General features: G+C 46.5%; 1 protein-coding gene across 3 annotated transcripts in view; it reads left to right on the top strand.

Annotated features, from left to right (window-relative positions):
- The window catches only part of LOC111072526 (G-box-binding factor), a 128679-nt gene that overhangs the window by 48027 nt on the left and 63537 nt on the right, over positions 1 to 17115 (top strand). For 2 of the 3 annotated variants that reach the window (XM_041591578.1, XM_022364497.2), the window contains exon 2: positions 14587 to 14768. In XM_041591578.1, the coding sequence (XP_041447512.1) occupies positions 14587 to 14768 (182 nt within the window). Of the gene's footprint in view, positions 1 to 12667; positions 13782 to 14586; positions 14769 to 17115 lie in introns of those variants that run through there. The other variant, XM_041591579.1, reaches the window with a different exon arrangement.

The following is a 17115-nucleotide window of genomic DNA, read 5'->3' as shown; positions in this document are numbered from 1 at the left end:
CTTGGGTGCATTCCTGCACGTGTATATTTTTAGGTTTCTTTTTTCCCTTTTTTCCCCATTTTGTGTGTGTGTGTGTTTTTTGGGCAGCTTTGGGAACTCGACAACGAGTTTGAATAAATTAGTAGCCGCCGCCGCCACCGCCACCACCAGCAGTCCCCCCACCCAACATAAAGTATTCGCCTTTAATTACATGCAGTTGTCTCAAAATTAAGTGGCCGCAAAGCAGTCTCCTGCGTCTACGTCTCTGTGTGTGTGTGTGTGTGTGCCTCTAATTAGGCCGCTCTGAGCACCTGAACCTGTGTAAAATATTATGCCACGCCGTGGCAGAGTCAGAGGCAGAGCGAGAGCCAGAGACAGACGGAGACAGACAGCGACAGCGACAAAGATAAAACAAAGTAAATACGAGTGGACGGCAAAGTGGCTGCACAAAGGCAGCGGAGTAGCAGAGTAGCGGAGCAGGCGGCGAAGATAATCATTGGACTGCGGTCAGAATGCCTGAGAATTCCGGGGAAAAAGGTGTTGAGCGGCTAGAGAAGAGACACCAAAACATGGCTGCAAGATACTCGTATCTTTTTGTGTATCTATGTGAGTCAAGTGCTTCCTCTCACTGGCTCTCTCTCTCTCTCTCCCACCCTCTCCCTCTCTCTCTGCCTGTGTGTGCGTGTGTTCTTAGCTGGGTCAAAGGTCAATGGTATGGAATGGCTGATCATTCCCAGAAACGATCTAAGTAGGTAGCCAGCACCTTTATTGAGTATGTTTTAAGCTGGAAAAAATACTTTTATTAAATTTCTTCAGTTAACGAAGGCCGTGAGGTGTCACACAAATATCTCTTCATACAACTTATTTACGAGTACCAGTATGTATATCTATATCTGCATTTTGTTCAATTGTCAAGGCGTATCTACAAGATAAATAGCGGAAGGCCAGCCAGCCAGCCAGCCAGCCAGCCAGCCAGCCTGATAGCCAAGTCTGTTCAAACTAGCGCTAACAGTTAAAGCAAATAAACAGCGGCAAATCTACCTCATTTTGACCATAAACCCACACACACACACACACACACGTACAAAAAAACATTGATACCCATTGTGCTTAGCTGTATTTACCTAGACCGCACGCCCTCCGCCCCCCGCCGCAGACGGGTGGAGGGACAGAGCCAACATTTCCGCATTCGAATGCAAACGCAGCCTTCGTTCGCTGCTTCTCCTCACAGTTTCTCTGTGGATTTTTCGTGCATTATGGCTAATGATTTTATGCTACCTGCCGCTCGTTAGTTTTGACAACTCAACTTTTTGGCCAGGCCGAAAGCAACAGCAACAGCCACAGCCACAGCATCGGCAGCAGCATCAGCATTGACTCAATTACAACGTTTCCTTTATCTGCCATTGTATCTGTGACTGCAGGCTGCCAGAGGTATTTTTTTTGTTGCTTGCCAGGAATTTGTGTTTTTGTGGTAGCTGGCTGACATTCGATTGGCACAGAGACAGAGAGAGAAAGAGGGAATCCATGAAATGTAATCATACTTTTGGCTAAAATTTTTGCAGATTAAATTTTGTTTTTTTTTGGTGTTTTGATTTGTCTGAATTCAAATTCATTCACCTGTGGAAATGTTGTATATTTTTTTCTCTGCTGCCCACCCTCCCATTCTCATGCACCCTCTGCTTGTGTTGTTGTTGTTGTGGTTTATGGCTTATTGGCTACTGTTTTTTGGCCATTGTTGTTGTAACTTTGTTGCATTACTTTCACTTTTTTGCGCACGGCAACTGGCAACTGGCAGCGGCTTCTTCTCTTCTGCCCACTTCTTCTTGGCCCAAAGTGGGAGCAACTTTGCTTTATGCAACAACTTAAACAATTCCCCTGCTTTATAGCGGCAATCTTTGTGGATTTTCTGCAACTTTTGTCGGTGCTGGGTACCGGCTGCCGGTTGCCCGGTGCCCAACCAGCGAATTGTGGCCTACAGGTGTTTGCCAGCTGTTGAGGAAAACTCTGTGGTAAAATATAAAATCGTTTGGGTTTCCTGCTGTGCCACTTTAAATGCAACATTCGTTTGCCACGCTTTATTGAACGATTAAACAAGGTATTAATCCACTCTTTTCCCTCTGCTCTCTTTCCAGGTGCGTATACAAAAAATAAAGGGGACACATACATCTGTATTACAGATGTGATATGATTAACTATGACTATAGCAGGTAATCGTTGGGATTGCTGGTGGTAAATAGCTGAGGTGACCTTTCAACTGCCATGGGATGGGAATTCGCTTGCAATTATGTAGTTGGAGAGTTCCTCAAGCCTCAAGAGAGGCACTGAGATTCCTTAATTAAAGTTTTGTTTCTATGCACTTAAAGTTATTTCCAACAAGTGCCTCATGCCCATGGCCATGCCCCGCTCTACTGCCGTATCATAGCAAATGGGCAACAATTTCAAAAGTTTTCAAAGCAACCCGCCATCGACAACGCCAATGCCTTCGTTGCTGCTGCCGCCTCCGCCTCCATAGCATCTTGGCAATTTTCAAAGAGTGCAAATACTTCGACAGCAACAGCAGTGGCAGCAACAACCACCACAGCAAAAGCGGCAACAGCAGCAGCAGCAGAAGCAGCAGCAGCAGAGATAACAACAAATGCCAATCATTGTTTGCGTAGCACATCAGCAGCTGTTTGCCCCGTCGCGCCGGCAACGCCGACACATAAGATACACGCGACGTGGTGCCGCAGCTCGCATCCATGAGATGCTTTTATTTTGTTTGGCTTTGCCGCCACCGCCACCAGCGGCTGTTCGAGCTCCAGCTCGGACTCATAGCCCGTGTCCAAAGCCATGCGAAAGTGTTGCAAATAGTGTGAAGTCAGAGAGTCCCAACTGAATGGCAATACGTACTGCCAAGGCAGGGACAGATGCAGGAACGGAGTTCCATAAAATAGGAGGAGTATTTCCAAGGCAAGATATCAATTAAGGGAACCATAAGGGAACTAGGACATAGGCTAGAGGCTGCCTGGAGTGTCCCTAAAATCAAATAAATATCTCTGAAATATCTGAGATATGCAACTCATTCATCAAGTTGTCTCCACGCTCGCCTCTAATGAAGCTCTTCAAATGTATAAATAGTTTTCTTATAGAATATCTCAGTCACATTTTGAGCATATAAAACAAAACTCGAAACGGCTTTCTTTACTTTTGGTATCTAAGGTCTTCTGTAGCTTTGGTTTTTGTTTTGGTTTTAGTATTTGCTTCTTGTTTTTTTTAGTGTTTGTGTGTTTTTTGTTTGTTTTTGCCTTATGCTAATGCCGAGACGTGCAAAAATTCGCACTTTCCAACTCGTTTGGCATGCCAGAGCCCATTCCAAAGAGGCGAACTTTGCATTGTGGTTTTTGGTAGTTTGCGAATTTTATAAGCATTTGCGCCAGCGAATGGCCCAAATATCAATTAAGGCCAGCATGTTTTCACTTTCCGTTTGGCAAGTGGGTCAGACACAGCAGCCACAGACACTGCCACACGCCACACAGCCACCGGCACTAGTCAGAGCCAGAGCCAGTGCTGAGACCGAGAGGCAAAAGAATGCTGGAAAATATATGGAGGATTTTTCTCAGCATGTGCACGACGGCGACCCACTTCTTGGTTGGTTGACCAAAATCATATAAACCATAAATTTGCGGCATCTAATGGCATGGCAAACAAGTTAATTTGCAACTCCAGCAACCAACTGGGACAGGCCACACCTGCAACATGACTCAGTCAGTCAGTGGGGCTGGGCCAGGCCGGGCCAGGCTGGGCTGGGGCGTGCAACACCCTCCATGTCCATGGAGGCAGTGCGAGGCGCAGCTGCGTAAGTTTCCGGGTTAATGCTAATGCTAATTTAGTGTTATGTCTCATTGTTCTCAGGCCAAAGATACAATTGCCCAGATAGAGAGGCACACAGAGGCAGAGACAGCGGCAGAGACAGACGCGGATGCATGGCAAATGTCAAAAGTGAAACAAAATAATTATTATGCTGGCGTTTTTGTTTTCATATTCGAGTGCGTTAAGGCCCCGTTCTCTGGCTCCAACTCCAACTCCATCTCCATCTCTGACCGCCTTGGCACAGTTCTCTGGCGGCTCCAGTGCTCCGCTCTTGAGCATAATTGCATAGCCTCGACATGAGTTGGCCCACATTCAAGCTCATTACTTGGCTGGCAGTGCCAGTGCCACCACTAACTCGTATCTGTATCTATGCATAAAGATAATAACACGGCAGACTGTGCGCCTGTGCGCCCCAACTCTAGACTCAACTTCACTCAACTTTCCACCAAACTGAACGAACGTCTGAGCCGAACAGAAATTTGTCATGTTCGTATCCATTTTGGGGGCTTATCAAACAACTAATTCGAAAATCATTAAAGTTTTATGGCTCCATTCCAATGAAAGAAACGCCCGAAACGCTTCCGTGTGCAAACGAAACAAAAACCAGTAGTCGGTAGAATATATAAGACCAAGCGATACCCATTAATGCAGTGCAGTAAAACTCTGCTAAGAGTCTTGGAAATTTAAACAGAAAAGAACTATTGCCAGACTGAATAAAGATATGTAATCCATATGGCCTAGCCTTTGGGTCTACGACTACAGGGTACTCCGGTGAAAACCATTCGCGTGCTCTGCACACCTCAAACGCGCAAATTATGGCATTCAGTTGGCTAATCGCTGGTGGACGTCGCCTGGCCGCCGCAGGATAATGCGACTGGATCCCGAAAGCAGAGAGCATTGCCACTGCTGCCACCGACTTTTCTTCTAATTTGCTGCTTCCTGCGCCTGTCGCCCGTAATTACAGCACAGCGCAGTCCAGCTCCCCACCCCAGCCCCCCCCCTTGGCATATGAAAGCCAATTTTGAAAACGCAGAAACGCTGACAAGCGCATTTGCCTGGACTGCGTGTTGGCAGCGAATAAAAACGACTGCAGTTACAGCTAACGGCATCTAATAGATACTTTGCCACCTTGGCATTAACAGATACTCGCCGATGCAGTTGCAGTTGCAGATGCAGATGGATGTGTGTGTGTGCGCGTGGAAAAGGCCATAAAGCAATGTTAAATTGTTAAATCCAGAGCAGCAGCCAGACCATGGAAGATTGATTAGAAATATATATTTTTAATTGAGAAAGCAACTGAGCAAAAGTGTGTGTCTGTACACAGATTACCCATACGCCGGTTGGTTCCTTTAATTGAAAACTTCAATGGCAATAACTGCCAAGTGTTGCGAAAAATCCCCCAACAACTAAAACAATTTTAGGCTATTTTCACGCCTCATTCTCACCTTGCAGCCGGGGCTGGCACTTTCTCCAATGGAGAATTAATAACACTAGACAAAGGCCGCAATTGCAACCTATCAAATTTGTTGTATGCCCCCCCTTGTGGCTGCTGTTGGTTTTTGTTCATCAATTCTGGGGCCCAGCCAATCGTTTAATTAAAATCTTTATTGCTGACTCGAGCAGAGAATGCCACCTGCTATCTGCAGCTCACAAGAAGCTGCAAGTGCATCATACGAGTGCAGCAGGCCACAGAGAGGGCCTGAAATGTGTTGCCCAAGAAGGCTGCCAGGCCCGGGCATGGGGCCAGGCCTAGACTAGACTAGCAGCGAATTCAATCCATTGTGAAACTCTGAGTGGGAGGGAGAGCGAGCCACACCGAACCAAAGCGAAACAAAGCGAAGCGAAGCCAAAGCCAATGCAAACCATGTCGAGTCGAGTGGGGAGCCACCCGCAAATCTTTCACCTGCCACAGTGCCGCCCCCGCCCTGCCCGCCTAGACCAACTGCCTTTTGCCACGGCAAATTACTTCGGCTACAAATTGAGCTCAAACGCATAATTAATTCCAGTGCCGAAGCAACGCTGCAGAAAAAATGAGAAAAAATTAAGTTAATGTTTTGAAATCAGCAGGTAGCTGATGGTGGTGGCCGGTGGACCCCAAAGCCAGAGACAGAGACAGTGGCACCTCAGACATAGCGGTAATTGTGTGGCAGTAGCAGCAGTAGCAATCAGTAGGCAGCGGGGGCATGCCTCAAGCTAAACATTTTGGATTTGCCTAGCAACAGAAAAGTAAGAAGTAAAATTTGATAGCTATCAGTCAGGGAAAGGGAAGATACAAGATTAAAGATCCTTCGTCTCAGGGTTGCTACAACTATTATCGGTGGTTTGGGGATCCTTCAACTTTGGACAAGTCAATCTTGAGGCAAGTCAATCTTGAGGCAAGTCAATCTTGGGGCAAGTGCTTCATCTCGGCCTCTCATCTGGCAAGCACTTTGGCAATTACCCGTTAATGCGTATGCGTCTACGGCCTCCAGGCACGCTCTTGAGTCCACCCATCCCCCCCGAACGGCAAATGTGCGAACAACATCATCGACTCAAAGCGACTCAAAGCGACTTGAAACGACTCGAGTTGGATCGGATCGGATCGAATTTGAATTTGAATTTCAATTCGATTTTGATGGTGGAGTCAATGCCGTTGGCTGCTGAAAGTTTCTCGCACCTGCCGAACGTCTTCGTCTTCGTCTGCGTCTGCGCGGCGCTTGCATGACTTGCCAGTCTGCTGAAAGACCTCCTTCTCAGCTCAACCCCTGCCGCACTGCCTCTGCCACAGTGCCTGCTCCATCTTCTCTTCCAACTTCTATGTATTTCCACTAGCTGGTTGACTGACTTAAGTTTCATAATACCCATGAAAGCCGAGTCGTGTTTGTTGTTGCTTTGGTTTTTGTTTCACTTTTTTTTTTTATTTTTTTTTTCGGTTTTTGGTTTTTACTTTCACTTGCGAGTTTTGGCCCGTTGCTGCCTGTGCCTCTGCCACTGTCTGTGCCTGTGATTTCGTCTTTGGATGCCAGATTCCGTGGAGTGCCTTGGCGATCAAGAAATCAAATTCAATTTCATTGTGGCACCCCTCTCCCTGCCCCTCTGCCTACCCCACTGGCTGCCCACCTCTGGGCTTTTGGACGGGGGCTTTCTAAAATGGTACAACAAATTCGCAACAGATTCGCTTTTGATTGAAATTGTAACGCATTTAAAATTGTCTTGGGTCACAATTGGCCCCTCCGCCCTGCCCAAACACACCAACCCCTCCACTCTCTCGCTGCCTGTTTTGAAGTTTTCTTTGGCTTTTTTTTGATTGCTCGTTGCACTTTCGTTTTCCGCTTCTACTCGCTGCAATTACACCGCAATTACAGTTATGTTTATGTTTGAATTTATGTGGACTCCCAAAACCGCAACAACAACAACAGCAACAGCAAACAAACAAACAATCAAACAACAATCACAGCAACAGCAACGGCAACAGCAACAACAACAACCATTGTTGGCCAAATTATCCGTTGGCCATGTTACGTACGTGCTACTTAGAAACTTTAAGCGCAGCTTCAAATGTGTTTTTCATGATATTTTTTGTTTGTTATTTTCGAGTCGGCCTGCAGACATTTCCATTTCCATTTGCTTTGGGAAAGTTTTTGGAGTGTTTTGAAAAGGGGAAACGTATTAAAGTGTAATTGCTCATTTGAGGTGGTCTTATTTTCCAGTCAAGATATCATAACAGTCTTCAGCTAGTCATTCGAGTGGCGAGAATTGTACACCGATGAGATGGCAAGCAGCTGTGGCAGCTTAACTGCCTCACAGTCACTTTTAAATGTGGCATAAACCCCGATCGTATCCAGCAGGCAGCTCAACTGCTCCCAGGCTTCTTTTTTTAAGTAAGCTTTAACTTTAACTAACCCCCAAGCAGCAGTAACCAGTAACCAGCAGGCATCGGGCATCAGGGAGAGGCGGTCAGCACCACCCACTGATCGGAGACCAGAGATCGAACGATGAGCAGCGCTCAACACCCCTTGGGTGGCTCTCGCTCTGCCGCTCTGGGACTCTGGCACTGTGGCACTCTCCATGCTGCTTGCATCATCTCAGCGCGACCCAAGACCTGACCAGGCCAACATTCATTGCGAAAGCAAAGCGAATCGCATTCATAGCCGAGAGAAGTGAGTGTGAGACGGACGGACGGACGGACGGACGGATCGGACGATCGGCCTTACTTATATAATGACCCACAAAGAAAAACAGTTTCTTTAATGATTTTTCTGGTTGCTGCTGCTGCCGCTGTTGTTGTTGTTGCTGTTGCTGTGGCTGTGTCTGTTTATTCAAACTTCATTAGGCAGGCGGGCAGCAAGCAGCCGTCGCATCTCTCATCTAATAAAGCTGAAGAGAGACCCCCACCCCATTAGACAGCTCAAACTGTTTCGCATTATGCTCGAAATGGGTTAAGTGGCTTTCAATTTAGACACAGCACACAAAAAATGCGAACAATATTCAATTCCATTTGCTGAGTGAGTCAATGGGAGCAGGGACAGTGCCGAAGCGAAGGGAGTGCTGTGGCTGTGGCTGTAGCTGTGACTGTGACTGTGGCGGGGGCGGGGGCTGTCATGCCACGCCCCATGTTCATGTTCACATGTGCACAGGCAACAGCAACACTTCCGGCATACTATGGCACCATCGGCATTGACTCACACACACACACACGGCCAAGTGCAAGGCGATGCGATACAAATCAAATTTGTCATTCAATTTCGATTTCGATTTTCCTTTTCCATTTTCATTTCCATTTCAAGTTGAATCGCAATTGGCATTACGCAGCCCGCCCGATTGCAGCCAGAAGTTGCATGATCGGGAAAGGAATTACGTAAATTCTGATACAAAACAAAGCCAAGCCAGATGGAACCAAAGGGAGAACGAACTTGCTGCCTTGTCGCAACGCTTCCACTGACAATGGCAGAATTTATTATCGTTCACTTCTGCGACTCGGCTGACTCAGACCCCGGCTGGTTACCCCTCTCGATCATATTGGCAGCGAGTGTCAAAAATACCTGGCGTTAAGCACACCCAACAATGGGGAGTTGCATTTGCGGGCCTGATCCGCAGACAATTAACCCAAATTGTGCTGCTCAGCACGTGGGCAACGCTCCCCTCCACTACCACTCCGCTCCAATCCGCTTTGCTTCGGTCTGTGTTTGCGTTCGCGTATTCTTGCAAAATTGCAGCAGCCGGAGATGGAGATGGAGTCGTAGCAGGAGATCATTGCCCAAGCCGGGCCATTTGGCAGCAGCTGGCAGCAGGCCTCGTTGGACATTTGAAAGTCTTTGAGTTGCAGTTAGGCTCAAATAAAATTGCCAGGGCCGAGGCAGGGTAATGGGCAATTAGCCTGCAGCAGCAGCAACCTTTTGGGCCTGGCTGGGCTAGTCAAACAAATGAGGAAAAAACCCACTCGCGCGACTCCGGAGTTCCTCTGACATGGATATGGCAATTTGCTCGCCGGTCAATGGGATACAAGCACTCTCTTAGATACGTTCGCGCAGATAGCCTTTAATTGGACTTAACTGGCTGTCAATGGTGGCAGCAACCAGCGGGCGGTGAAGAGGGTGCAAGGCAGTCGGGAGTCGGGCTGTGCATGATCATGTAGGCAATGAGTGATCGCAGTTATTGTGTGAGTAAATACTCGGCGAACTGCCAATAGATGAAAGTCGAAGGCAGGCAGGCGGCTATAAAGGACTTCGACTTATAATATAATATAATATAATAATATATCTACTCTACGTTCTAGCCTACGAAATTTCATCACACAATTAACATTGATAGAAATGTCTTGAAACAGTTTAGATGCAAATTAATTGCATTTCATTTCTGGTTTCTGCTCACAACACATCTAAATATTTATTTGCACTGCAATTCATATGCAAATCAAGTGAAAGCAATTATAAATGCATGTAGAAAAACGTCGTGTGGAAATCTGATATAGTCATTCCGAATTATGAGTCATTGTGGGGAAATATGTGTGGAATATTTTGATATTTTTGCTTAAGAGCTGATGAGAATTTTATGAAGTTATAAAAGAATTTTAACATCCAATTGTGTTAGAAATAAAGTTAAGATAAAATTATTGCAAGTTTTCAATGTATTTAAAGGTGGATATCACGTAATTTTCGTTAAGATACAAATTGTTTAAATTAAAATTAACTATTTGCCTGTATTTTCTGTAGCTTGGCAGAAATCTTTTGATACTTGTCATGCAGCTGAGATACAAAATATAGAAATTTAAGCACCGTCTGGGCTATCTCTGCCCCAATCGATTCTCCATAATTAGGCTCCACTTCCGACCCATTTCTGATAGCCCCAATGCGATCGCCAATTCCCAATTCCCATTCCGCTCTCATACTCATAAATTTCGGCGCTTTCGAGCTCCCACAGCAGAGAGAAGATATTTACGAGTGCGAATGCGAATATCTTTTGCGAGTCGAAATTGCGCATGCGCCGCAGGTTTCCGGCACGCGTTCACGCATTTTTAAAATGATCAATGTGGCGGAGAGAGAGGGGGGGTGACAGATGGGGGGAGTCTGGCACGTTTCCCTGATAAACATAATGAGGCTGATGGCGATGGCGATGCAGCATGTGACAAATCTGTGCGCATGCGCAGCGCCACTGCAGATACGCAGGGTATCTGGACCGGGCCCAGCCTCGACCCCGGGCTCATTCGATTGTTTGTTTAGTTGTTGTTTCAGCAACGTAATTGCCGTCTGCCCTGCGCTGCCCTGCCCATGCCCTTTCCTACCCCACCATCACTCCTTAGGCAGACAAAAATGTCTGTGCATATGTTTGTGTGTGTACATCTGCTAGCCTTGTGGTTTCCCCTTATCTGGGGGTCCGGTGCGGTACTCATTATCAGCTGTGGAACACATATGACTCCGTCTGGTGGTCTGTGGGAAGGGGAATCGGAATCAGAATCGAAATCGTAATCGCATCGCATTCTGGCGGTATTCCCAGGCTGCATTCACATTTTGGGTGTGGTTTTGCCCACTTTTGTGGCAGTGAAACCAAAGCACAAGAAGGGCCGTGTTTTGTCTTTGAACTGGCACTCGTACAAACATACATACATACATACATACATGTCTGTGTCTCCGATAAGCTGTTTTGCGGTGCAGATTGGAGATACGAGAGTGGCTATCAGCAACCCGTATTGGTCAGCACAAACGCAGAAACAGAAACAGAAGCAGACGTCCAGTCGCACTCCAAATATTTTCGTCTCTGTGGGAAGGGTCTATGTCGAGCCCTGTTCCCTTTCCCTGGAGTCGGGAAGGGAAGAAAAACAGCTGATAGCCCAGTACTGGTTTCGTCTTATTTCACGGAATTTGCCACCAATAGAGCCATAGGCCTGGGACCGAATCGAGAAACCTTACTCAATAGCCCCGATTGGGGTCAAGAATCATCAGCTCTCCAAGCAACTGGCCCCAGGCAGGGCTTTCCCCGCCATAAACTCTGCTCAAATTAGCCTCCCCGAGCCCGGCTCCGTCTGCGCCTCGGCCCGCCACCCCGTCATGAGTAAATGTTCCAGCTGCTGTCATTGTGTGCGTCATAAACGCTGCATAAACATGATGGCATTAAGTCTTAAACCTAAAAATCCCCTACTAAGTGCAAAAATCCCAGCATGGGCTAAGCCAGAAACTGAGAAACAGACATAGAAAGGAAGTAAGAGGCGCAAAACATATGGAAAATAAGTCTTGTGTAGGTCGAAGTTTTGTATACTCTTCCAGGTGGAGCCCTGCATTGAGGAATTATATGATTTGGCAGTCCCAAATAATATATATGTATAAATATAATTTTACGTTTAAATATATCTTGAAATTCATAATACCCTCTGCAAGGGTATCGCACAGATTGAGGATGAGGAATATCCAAAGAAAAAGTCCGTTTGCCGTTTGCCGTTTCGTCATCGCATCGTCAGCGGGCCGGCGCGTCATAAACAACAGAAATATTTCTCTTAAGTCAAAGTTAATTGCTCTTAAATCAAAGCGAACAGCGAGCGAACGGCGATCAGTGGCTGTCGCGGCAGCGACAAAGGCTTCGTTATGAGGGGGACGGTGAACAGGGGATCGGGATCCGTTGGGCAGGCAGCGGCAGGCAGCGGGCGACAGGTAAACGTAAACACATTATATAAAGCAAGTTTTGTGACTGCACACTGCGGCGACGCAGGTAGCTGTAGCTGCAGCATACAAACGTAGGGGGGGGGACGGCGGGACGTTGAACATTGGACGTCGGAAAAGCTCAAAGATACACCGATAAACCAAACCCGTAAGTACAATTCGCTTGAGTTACGTAAACGGGAATCGCTTGCGAGTGCTTCGAGTGTGAGTTGTTTTTCGGTTCAGTTCAGGTTTGCATTTCGCGAGTGTCGAGCAAAATTGAGTGAATGAGCGAATGGGAGAGCGGCGGCAGTGGCAGCGGCGTCGGCGCAGAGAGCACATCGTGTGAGCCGAGAGCGAGAGCGGAAGCGAGTGCACGGCTGTTGCAGGGATTGAGATACATAAACAAAACGGCAAAGCATGCGAAAGGCCAGCACAAAGCAGAGAAACAAAAACAAACGTCGCGAGAAACCGGAAAATTCGCGAATGCCAGAAAGGGATGGCGAAGGCCAGAGCGAGAGCGCAAACAGGGTGGTGGTGGTGGTGGTGGTGGTCGGTCGTTGTCTCCCCCGCCGTCACCTGAGCAGAAAGAGAGCAGAGCGTGCCAAAGAGAGCCGAGCCGCAGAGCTCCCCAACGAAAGCCCCCCAAAAGCCGAACGAGACCGGCCGAGCGAGCGCAAAAGCCGAGTCCACTGTGGCCCGGCGGACACCAGCAGCAGCGCCAGCGAGCACCGCACAGAATCATTCTTGAATGCGCGCGCGAACGTTTCGCACCAGCCAAGAGAGCCATCCGCCAGCCCCAAAACAGATACAAATCCGCCAGCTACAAATTCGCAAGTTCGCAGCCGACAACTCCAGCAGCAGCAACTCGAAACACAACACAAGATACAAAGGAGAAAAGTGCAAGTGAAGTTCGTGCAAGTGCGAAGTGGGAATTGCGATTGCGAGTGCGTGTGGAGATACACAGATACGGAGATACGGAGATTCGCAGATACGCAGATACGCAACGTTTCCGCCGCGATAGAGAGTGATAGAGAGAGCGAGAGGTGGTGGCACGCATAAAAACAAATTAGGAACGAGGCCTAGTACCCCAAATTCACAAACCAAAACGAAGAAGAAGTTAGCCAAAAAAAGAAGCAAGAAAATAATTTAAATAATTAAAAATAAACACACGCCGCTGCGACGTCAACGCTGTGTGCCGTGAGAGTGCGTGTGTGTGTGTGTGTGATTGTTTGAGTGTGTGAGAGAGTGCGTGTGTGCGTTGTATCTGACAGATACGCCGCCCCGCCGCTGACGCATTCGGCCAGCTACCGTTATACCGCTGTCGCTTTCGCCGCTGCCGGCCGGCTTTTTGTGCCCAATCAACGCACATCACATTCAACAAATTGAAAGCCAGAAAGCCAGAAGGCGACACGCCACGCCACGACACGACTCGAAAACCGCTCAACGGGAAACGCGAAAATGTCAATCTAGTTGCCACAGCTGCCCCAATCTTATCGATCAGATCATCGCGGTTGTAATAAATATCTAGCCACAAAATACTAAATACTAAATACAAAATACTAAATATCATACAAATTAAATTGTTTGTGCAACACACAGCAAAAAGGCAAAAAAAAAAAAACACTTTCGTTTAGTTTGATTTAATTTTGGCTCTGTTGCCAGTGCAAAGTGACAAAGTGAAAAGAAAAGATTGAGGCAAAAATTGTTTAAATAAAGATACACTAAACAGCACTAACTAAGCGCAGATGTTCTGCTGCTGTTCGGCATAATAAGTGTCACAATCAATTGTTGAACCTGCAAGCGGATTGTGCAAGAAATAAATAAATGCTACTAGCACCCAAGGTGATTTTATTATATAAAGATGCTCGCCAAATAAAAATATGTACATCCGCATGCCCTAAGAGTTGAAATCTGGACAAATATTTTTGTTTTACGGGGCTCTGTAACCAAGTTAACAGCGTTCAAGGTCGCCCGTTACAGATATATTATATATACATATTTTAAAGATACATACACGAGTATATCTGGCAGAGTGTAGTTTCTCAATTAGCGGCGTCAGTTGCATTGACAGCACCCACGCGCCAGCTCAGAGATTTTTACATATTCGCCATGTCTATATGGAGTGAATCTAGCCCGTAAAGCCCGGAATTGTGGTCTGTAATTAACCTTGAAAACAACCCCTCATCAGAATTTAACTCGGATTGTTGTTTTGTTGTGACTATCATTTAATTGGTTTTTCATTTCTCGGAAATTATTAGAGCCCTACTTTTTTTGATCAGTCCGATTTTCCAGGAAAACTGTACTACAAATTAATGTATATTTAATTTTTGTGTAGAATTTTTCCTTGCGTGACAATGGAACAGTGGCCAGTTTGGGGGGGGCGGGGGCGTTGAGGCAAACACATCATTGGATTTTTTTGTCATTTATTCAATTAAGAATCGCTTGCAAGTCTGCGCTCTAAGTACGTTTAACAGTCATTTATTATTTTTATGGGATGCTCAATAAAGTTGCACAGCAACAATTAAAACAAATGAGTCACCGACTCGACAACACAACACAGCAAATAAAACAAAAAAAAAAAGAAAACCTTTGCGATAAGACATAAGAAACCTCTGACTAACCAGACCCTCTCTATCTATTCCTGCAGGAACCCATTGAGCTGAAAAAGCGTCTGGAGGAAGTGCGTCTGCTGGAATCTAGACGCTCGGCACGCCTGGCCGACCAGGATCGCGACACGGACTTTGCCCGGCTCGCCGACATGAGTGGGGACCGTCGCCGCACCACCACCCACAGTATTGAGGTGCTGCCACCTCTGACGGGCCAGCACAAGTGAGTAGATGAAATCGATCCCCCCCATATACACAACAAACATAAACGAATACGAATACGAGTATGAATGGCTCGGTTGGGTTGCTCGCTTGTGCCCCGTTTAAAAAGATATTATTCCGTTCTCTGTTTTTCGATTATTTTGCATAAATATGCAACGTCTGTGGCGTCTGTCTAGGTTCGGCACTAGGCTACAAACTCGTACATATGTACGTACATATGTTTGTATGTACATACATATATCAATAATTTATAAGCGGCGACAAATTAGCGGAACAAGACAGCCCCAGCCAGCCAGTCACGGACATCGTTCGTCTTAATGTAAAAATATCTCCCCTATATATACTCGTATATAGAGTTGTCTGAGCCGCGTTGCATTCCGTACGTCTTATCCGAGTGCTGTGTGCTGTGTTTAGCTGTTTAGCATAGACGCCACCGCCGCCGCTGCCGCTGTAACTGCACTTACATAAAGAGCTTCCAAGCCCACTCTATCCAGCCCTCCAGACAGCCAGACAGAGAGACAGAGGGACAGCGAGACAGCGAGACAGACGAGTGCCTGCCTTGCTTTCACAAACTGTTCCGCCGGGACGGAACGGAACGGGACGGGACGACAACTGATTGCAAAATAATTCAAATTTTCAATTACTGTCCGCTCAGACGTCGCGACGACTACGTCGAAGTTGAAGACGTCGACAAAAAAACAAACAACAAACAAAAAACAAAATGAGATATACCAACATTTGATTAGGAGCGATAAGAATATGATAGAGAAAGCAGAGCAGCAGCAGCAGCAGTCTACGTTGCTGAATTTTACACTCGTATTAAGTAGTTCAGAGTCCCTCTATGTAGTTAATCCTGTCTTGGAAGTTCCTAGAAGATTCTATTCTGTATAGAGCATTCCCACTTCGACTTTTCTGGAACGGAGCGGAGCATCGCCCTGCTGATTGTTGCGTATTTCATTTCAATTTAAATTGATAAGCTTCGCGCGCCGCTGTCGAAACTATTAGTTAAGTGTGCAAAGGCTGTGGATCGCATCGCTGAATGCCGGCCACGTTCTCAATTGATAATAAAATAATAACAATAATAATCAAAATAAAGAAAGCAAAAGGCGGGAAAGAGGCGGGTGGCGGCTGGCGGCTGGCGGGTGGCTAGAAAGACGCGAGAATACAGAAGCGGAAAACAAAAAGCTCAAACGGGCGGGCAAAATATGGCGCGTCATGTCCCGGCGCGGCGGTGGGGATTCGTTTGGGGGGAAATGGAACTTCAATTGCGTCGCAAATGCGAGCGACGACCCATCCAAAGTCGAAACAAAATATACAAAAAAAAAGAACAGCTAGAAAAGCTGCAGCTAAAACTAAAAATCATTGTACAATAGTTGTCGTCGTTGTGAAGAGAAACTGCAATGCGCCAAGAGCCAGAGCAAAGCCCGCCGCCAAGAGCCCAAAGTCAACATCAACCACGTTCCAAACCAAACCATACCCCATACCATTCCGTTCAGTTCAGTTCCATTGTGTCCGCTGTCTGTAATAAAATTCAAATAAAATTCAATTGAGTTCAGTGCGAGTTGCTGCGCCAGTTTAATTTAATTAATTACAATGCCAGCGAAGAGCAGAGCAGAGCAGAGCGAAGTAGACCATTCTCTGTTGCGGCATCTGACACCCTGTAGTGCACAGAAAATGCCATAGGACATAGCAGCCAATATATTGTTTACAAAATATGTAATAATATCCAAAAACGAATTACAAAACTAGGAAAATTAATGCTAAATAGCCAATGATAGCACTCGATGTTAGTTGATTGCTTTGTGGATTATTTAGTCTTCTATCCTCTAGCTCTTCCTTCTGTTTTTGTAACATTCTTACACCCACACACCATACCTTACCTTACCATACCATCTACCCTGTTGCCATATGAGTGTCCGGGCATACCGTACTCGATTGCCGGCTTTTGCCGGGTCCGTTGCACTTTTGTTGTTGTTTCGTTTATCTTTGCTCAGTCGCGCAGCCTCTGCCGCATACCATTCCACTCCATTCCCTCCTTCTCTGCCTCAGTCTCAGTCGCAGTCCAGATCCATGTTGTTATTGTTTCATTGAGTTCGAACTCGAATGCGAATGCGAACGCGGAAGTATTTTTCGTTTATAGTATGTTTCGCACACACCGATACGCAAATAAGCTCTCCCACTCGAGGGATGTATGTGTGTGTGTGTGTGTGTCGTCGTCTATCGTCGCCATATTCTTTATGTGGCTTGATGTTTTGATATGCCAGCCAGCCAGCCCCCTCCGATACAGCGAGAGAGTGAGAGAGAGAGAGGCACACGTGTAATGATAACAACTCGCTCACCTTGCACGG

The sequence above is a fragment of the Drosophila obscura genome, unplaced genomic scaffold, assembly GCF_018151105.1.
Source record: "Drosophila obscura isolate BZ-5 IFL unplaced genomic scaffold, ASM1815110v1 contig_150, whole genome shotgun sequence".
NCBI classification, from domain to species: Eukaryota; Metazoa; Arthropoda; class Insecta; order Diptera; family Drosophilidae; genus Drosophila; species Drosophila obscura.
Note: the sequence above shows the minus strand (reverse complement) of the source record. Positions and strands in the feature narration are given on the sequence as shown.